The sequence below is a fragment of the Penaeus vannamei genome, chromosome 12 (genome assembly GCF_042767895.1).
Source record: "Penaeus vannamei isolate JL-2024 chromosome 12, ASM4276789v1, whole genome shotgun sequence".
NCBI lineage: Eukaryota > Metazoa > Arthropoda > Malacostraca > Decapoda > Penaeidae > Penaeus > Penaeus vannamei.
In genome coordinates, this window is record NC_091560.1 from 16,240,573 (window position 1) to 16,248,072 (window position 7,500).

General features: G+C 41.1%; 1 protein-coding gene across 1 annotated transcript in view; it reads left to right on the plus strand.

Annotated features, from left to right (window-relative positions):
• Positions 1-7,500, plus strand: part of CCDC53 (Coiled-coil domain containing 53) — a gene marked incomplete in the record, with an annotated part of 35,469 nt that overhangs the window by 7,376 nt on the left and 20,593 nt on the right. Inside the window, 1 exon segment of the mRNA XM_070128016.1 lies at positions 1-50. This exon segment is cut by the window's left edge and continues 115 nt beyond it. Coding sequence (XP_069984117.1) covers positions 1-50 — 50 coding nt within the window.

Consider the following 7,500-nt stretch of genomic DNA (forward strand, 5'->3'; position numbering starts at 1 on the left):
ACACCAAGCTCCGGAGAGCTGATCATTCTCTGGCCATCCTTGAGGCAAAGGTAGAGTTTTATGCTTTATTATTATTATTACTTTTGAAGTTAGAGTTTTTGACATCTTTAAGGGTGAACAAAATTATTCACAATCTTTAATCATTGATATAAACATGTACGCTGTCTTACTTGTGAATAGTATATATGTGTATTGGTGAACCCATTGTTGATGGTTGGTATGTATGTACCTGCCATGGCATGCCTGGAGATCCATCTTGGTGGCATGTACACCCATGCCATATGCATTGAGCCACCTCTAAGTTGTGCACGCTGAACAGTTGTTCTTGTCTGGCCATTACTGCTGTGATTTAGGTTGAGTTATTTTCTTCATAATCTTAAATTACTGAAAGTTTGGTTTTCTTTTCTTTCATTTACATTTTTTGCATCTCTGAAAGCCTTGAAGCATATAGATTATCTTTCGTAGCTCTTTGAGAAATGTAGTTGAACAAAGCACATATGAAATTAGTTCAGCATAAGAATTGTGCATGTACCGCACTTACGTGTAGATACAATCGTAATCATCTCTCTCTGTCAACAAAACATTGATGACTCACATATGATTATAATTTATAATTTATGATATTATAATAAGTGTCTAAACTTTGCTAGAGGCTATTTTTTTTTTTATCCTAGTATCATGTTCTTGAAAAGTTCCATATTATAAGATAGAAAAAGGTTCATCAAATTAGTCTCTAAGACTATTGAGTGCATATGTTTATTTGATCTTATTAAATGGATGTTCCTTGTTACCCAATTTGATATGGCACATCAAGCCTGTCAACCCAGTTTGCAAAATTGTATACGTACGAGCATTCATGCATAAACTGTATTAGAATCCTATGTAAAAATTCTGGAGCGTATGTGTGTGTGTTTGTTCATGTATGTGTGTTTATGCATATGTATTCAGTTTACATCAAGATTGTATATATTTCATGAAATGTTGGGTGATTTGTATGTATATATATATATTTTTTACATTTTCATTGTATATTTGCTACATGGGATATCCTTCTGCCAGATGTCTCTTGAATTCCCAATTTCTCTCACCACACCATAATATAACATACACTGGTGTATCTAGGTTACTATGTATTACTTTGCTAGACTGGCAGATTTATTTCATCAAGGGAAAGGAGGCTTTCTGTATCCATCACTGGGAACATATTCTGCAATATTGTTTTATTAGAATTCCAACATTTTCAGAAATTTTGGCTTGCTTCCACTTGCTGAGTCATTATTTTCTGATGCATATAAATCTGTAGACCATAGTAGACCTGCACAAAGAAAAAAATCCATACAATGATAACTGGGTACATGTAAACAAGGAATGATAGATTTAGAAATGTAGAGGCAAATTTGTTGGCAGATCACATTACAAAGTTATTGTGATTATTACTTGATCAATATAATTTTGCTGTCATTAAGAGTCGCTTAATTTTACTTGCTAGATTGAATCTGTGATATCCTGATTATGTAAATTATAGTCCATTTCAATATATTAGGTGTGTTTCACTCTGTAAAAGATGGAATGCTGTTTTATTGAGGGATAAAATTGGATTTTATTTCATTTTTGCAAATCTTATTCTTATGAAATGAGAGCTTGTATGCATGACCAAGTCAGCCATGAGTTGAACCACTTGTCATCGGGGAACCGTGAGTTAATGCTATTAGGCCTAATTCATTGATTGTAGTATCAAGCTTTGGCTTGTGGACAGTAATGTGGGTTGTTGGTGTGTGTTGGCAGTTTCCTCGCTCAGTACTTCATACACAACATTAGGAACCTAATAGCTAATACAACAGTTCCCCCATTTGTGCACTTAATGAGTTATACATACTTATGTTAAAAAAAAAAAAACAGTGAATGGTTCCCTTTGCTTTAAGTACTTGTATCTAATAGATCCCTTTGATCAGCTGATGGCACTGGGTATGTCATGATACAGTGCTACCTAAGCCATTGCATGATATCAAGCAAGGTAGACAGTTACAGAATTACTAATAATATCAGGTGTGATGATTATAATGAGAGTTTTCAAAATTGATATTTGGATCATTTTTATTCTTAGAATAAGATGAAAAGACTATGAGGATAAAGGAGGAGGGGAGGAGAAGAGAGCTTATTGTTGGCTCGTGAAAGGAAGGGGAAGCCATTGCTTTGTCTTACACATAGATAATTATTTTGGAAAATGTGTCAGCTTCTTATGAACACTGTATCATGTTTTGCACAATGGATGCCTTGAATGTGTTATTCCATTTTATTCTTTTCTTTTATAAAGTTAATGTGATAATTGGCCTGATTCTTATGTTCATATTCATAGTGGTCTTTTGATAATAAAGTATCTAATGATTGCTATGCTAATGCCATTTTTTGAAGAGATTGTTTTTATTGGTATATGGATGTAGTATACATGTCTTTTACAGCTTTTGAGTATAAGTGTGTATAGAAATGTTGACTTCAATTTGAAAGAAACAATGCATCTAGTGAAGAACATGAAATTAATCTACTCTTTATATTATATGTTTGTATATCATTCAATATGCAAGAAGGCTGTTTAAGAAGTTTTAAGTTGAAAAACACTTCACAATATATACATCTTAAGAAATGCTTCTTGGTAATATGGCTGGTCCCCTTTCTCTTATTTTAGCCTACAGCATGTGTGACCTGGGCTTGAAGTTTCTCGTGGACACCAAGCATTGAGTGGGATAGGATTCTTATCTTTTTCTTCTTTTTCTTCTTCAGCCTTGAAAAGTCTGTAGGTGGACATAGGCCTTCCCCAGTCTGTGCCACCTCTGCTGGTCTTATGCCATTCATCATCATCTGGGGGCTAATGCCATTAATGGCCTTGGTTTAACTGAGATGGCCCAATAGGAACAGATGATGAATGAGGTATGCTTTGCATTATAGGGGAAGAAAAGGCTGCACCCTAAAAAAGGGTCCACACTAGCCCAGTTTGGCATAGTAGGAGTGGATGTGGTCTTCCTGTTGATTCTCTGACTCAACCTTTCCAACATCATTTGATGACATTGTAAAGCTTGAGTCATCCTCAAACCTCACAAGCCTTGTCACAGTTGGCAAGGTACCACATCCCCATCATGGACTCTATAAATATATAGTGATTTCTATAAAAGACGTTATGTATTGCACTCCATTAATAATAAATCAAAAAGAAAACTAAACTAAAAGACTTGCAGCACATTATTGCATCTTGGTAATTTATTTCACTGTATTGAGGCAAGTTTACTTATATCACTTTTACCATGAAAACCATTGAATTGTACCCATAGATAGCTCATAGCATGGCATGTTTAAATCTTGTGATATAATCTGAGCTTGAAACTTCTTGCGGACATTAACCCCTTGGACGGAAATCACGGAGCTGAAAACCCTGAGCAATGGGTTACGTAAGTGGCCAATATCTTAAGCGTGTGGCATGTAGGCCAGGTGTGCACGAACACCCATGAGTGGGGACAAGACTGTGCCTCCCCTTTCAAAAGTTATTTTGTGTATACTTTTTTAGCTTTATTTCCATTTTCCAATGTCTATATTTGTCTTTTGATTTGCTTTATCCAGATGGTAATTACTTATTTTCCTTGCACAAACTCCATATCATCTCTCTATGTAGTAAATAAAGAGGTGCAAGAAAAAAGAAATATGGAACATTTGGTTATTTGTGTCATGTATCTCATTTTTTCGTAATTTTCAATTGTACCTAATACAACCTGTGCTGCTGGTCACAGCAGCAAGGAATACAGTGCACAGCATGGAAATGGTGCATGCTCTTCCAGTCAATGCTAACGCACGTTCCATTCCACATTCATTATCGATGGGAATAATGCTAAAGCCCCTCATCTAAGTGCCAAATGAGTCAAATCATACTCCAAGAGGTTTTTGCACTTGTGGCGAGTGTTTTCCGTCACCCTGGCCTCATAACGGCAGTTTGCGTCACCCGGGCTGCGACCAATTTGCTCAGTTGACGGAATGTTCATGTCACTCGAGGCAGTTGCTCAAGTTTTTCCTTGACATGACCACAACGTCATCCTGGTCCAAAGGGTTAAACACTAAATGGAATGGGATTCTATTTCTACACACTTCACTTAAAATTGCCAAACCTATATTTAAAGGGACAGAGAGAAATTTACATGTATAAAGGCCATCTCTATGCCATATAGGATTCCTGCAAAGCAGTCCTTTAGAGGAGAGTGCATTGCTGCACACATACTGTGCTTCCAGCAGTAAGAGTCCCTCTTCACAAGCCAGCAAGTATCTTGACTATTTAACCCACTAGCGACATTGCATTTTCGAGACGGCTTCAAAATCAGCATGCAGGTGAGTCCAGGAATCTGTCCGCCTCAGACGACAAAATCAGAGTGCAAGCTGTGATCTACTGTTGCACCAGCGACGCTAGATCTAATGTTTACTTTTCTGGGTGTCTCATATGTGTGACACCCATCATAAGTGGGTTAACAAAAGGTTTGGTTGAGTTGATCAAGCCATAAACTTCTTCCATTTAGGATTTTGTCTGGAAGAAATAACCTGATAAGCTATGGGTAACAAATGTTATTACAAAGATACATCCTTGTCTCTCCTGAGTTCACAGGAAAGATGAAAGGCAGAAGCCTTCTTGGGCTCAATCTAAGCTGTTAGCAGCCACAACCCAGCTCATGACAGTGCTCTACAATGACTCACTACAGAGCTGCAAGGAATAAATCAGGATTATTTCAGTTGCTGGTGCACTAGCTTTCAGAAGCCATTCTGATGTATGAATGCCTGAGGAGGTTGAACTCAGGATCTTGTTTGGTATGCTAAGCAGTGCAATGCTTCAGGCATTACTGCAGTTCCAGAGATCTGTGACTGCCAGTTGGCAGCCTGGATATCATGCAGTCTTTGAACCCAGTGTTCATCACTAAATCTCAGCAGTTCAGCAGTGATACTGTAAATACCTGTTTTCTTCTTCCCTGTAACTTGGTAATGATTTCCCTGTAATCAGGGTTGGAGATTTCCAACTGATCTTGCCCACAGTTGGAGCTCAACTTGATATGTGATGCCAAAATACTTAGCCCAATGTATTTGTAGCCCCATCCGGATCTGATGTGGTGCCCAACTGCTGAGTGAACTGAAGTCACGTGAGGGGAGGGCTGACATTCAGTTTTTTAAGGGCTTTGTAGTTAAAGGTAATTTACTAAAAAAACTCTGATTTCATAAGCAAGGTACCGGACATACTGTTCCTTATTCTTTCTCAGGAGTCTCCATGGCCTCATTCCCTGTAGCACAGTACCAGGTCTGGTGATGCACTTGTATCTATGGAATCTCTTTCATAGAGAAGGAGGCTGTTTTCACTGCTAGTATTCTGAGCCATGGGGGCATAACCAGCTGGAATGTTGATATTGAGCTCAGCTATCTGCCACTGAAACTGAATGAGTGCTTCAGTTGCAGTACAGTTATGCATTCATTGACTGGAGCTAACTCTACTATGAAAGGCTGAAGTCTGCTGGAGGGGCTTTTGTGGTGTTGTAGCCGACCCCCGCAACCTGCAACTCTGCATACTTCCCCCAGGTTGGGTCCAGGTCCACAGCCTGTCCTCTCGCCCTCACCATCAACAGCTTCTCGACGACTCATACCGAGACCTGATTGGTTGACCACGGACACCTCACGGCTCGCCCATTGGACCGCAGGCTCCCCTCGTTCCCGGGTAGCTTACACAGCTCAGACCCACTTAAGCTCCCGCACCCGGGCCGAGTTCATCACTCACGATCCTCCAGCCGAGCAAGACACAGCAAGCAGCAACTAGGCCTACCCAGGCCTTAGCCGACGGGTGAGCCGCCCCGGCTCTCCCCGGCGATCTCCAGCACACCAGCCATACCTGTGGGCACTCACACCCACACACAAAAGCTCCTTAAAGAGATGATTGACACCAGCCTATGGCGGATACCAATCCATTGCCATACTGGTGACTTTCCGGAGTGACACAAATACCCAGCCTTCTGGAGTATCACGGTTATCGCTCGCTCGCTTAGCTCCCTCACTGGAGGGGGAGTACCTGTAGCCGACCCCCGCAACCTGCAGCGCAGCATACTTCCCCCAGGTTGGGTCCAGGTCCACAGCCTGTCCTCTCGCCCTCACCATCAGCAGCTTCTCGACGACTCATACCGAGACCTGATTGGTTGACCACGGACACCTCACGGCTCGCCCATTGGACCGCAGGCTCCCCTCGTTCCCGGGTAGCTTACACAGCTCAGACCCACTTAAGCTCCCGCACCCGGGCCGAGTTCATCACTCACGATCCTCCAGCCGAGCAAGACACAGCAAGCAGCAACTAGGCCTACCCAGGCCTTAGCCGACGGGTGAGCCGCCCCGGCTCTCCCCGGCGATCTCCAGCACACCAGCCATACCTGTGGGCACTCACACCCACACACAAAAGCTCCTTAAAGAGATGATTGACACCAGTCTATGGCGGATACCAATCCATTGCCATAGTGTCTCTCACTGCGGCCTGACCAGTAAAAAGTGTAATCATTTTCACTGATTGCACCACTTCCAGGTCTTCTCACCTCTAAGAGGGCAGCTACTTCCACCCTCAGGTGGCTCAGTTCCCTTGATAGTGGCAATCATTTAGTTACTGATCCCAGCATTTACCTATGGGGTTCCAGAGGTCTTTGCTCTGTATGTTTCACATAGGAATGTCACTTTTCAGGATATGGGTTGGCACCTCAGATGCCCTCTTAGACTTGCTAATTTGTGGGATGGCATTTTTTGCATCTCTTAAATGATGTCCCATTAGGCCTCTCAGAGAAGCAAATGCTTTGTTGTTGTGAGATGGTCGCCTTGTTGGATCTAGGTGCCTGCACGTGGCCCAAAGTCTAGCCATTAGGCTTCCTTGAATGGCAACTCTCCTGGGTGTATGGCTTTTTGGTCCAATCCACATGTACAGTCATGAGTGGTGTCAAAATTCCTTCCCTTCTCTTTGAAATGCTGTTCTCTCGTTTTCTGCGTAAGTGTTTTTTGTTTTTTGTTTTGTAATTTTTCGAGGTATCCATATCATCACTAGGTAGTCTGCAACTGAATGGTTTTGTCATTTTGTTGTATTTTATATGAACTTTCTATAACACACCATGCACTGCACCTTCCACTCTTGTTTACCAGTGGAAATAGTCAAAGATCCCCTTTTTAAATGCCCTTTGAGTCTAATCTTCCTCCAAGAACTTTTTGTTGCACAGATGGCAAATCATTCCCATCACTTCAGCCTTCAGTCAAAATTTTCCTGATTACACATTCGTGTCACCTCACCCTTCAGCCTAATTTTTCCATGATAATATTTTGTGTCACCCAGCCTTCAACCAATTTTTTTCTTAACATCACTCGGATCCAAACAGCTAATCTGGTTTTACTTCAGGGGAACGAGAATAGTGTATGTATTTTTTCACTTCTAAGATTCATAATATCTATGATATATAATTTGCAACT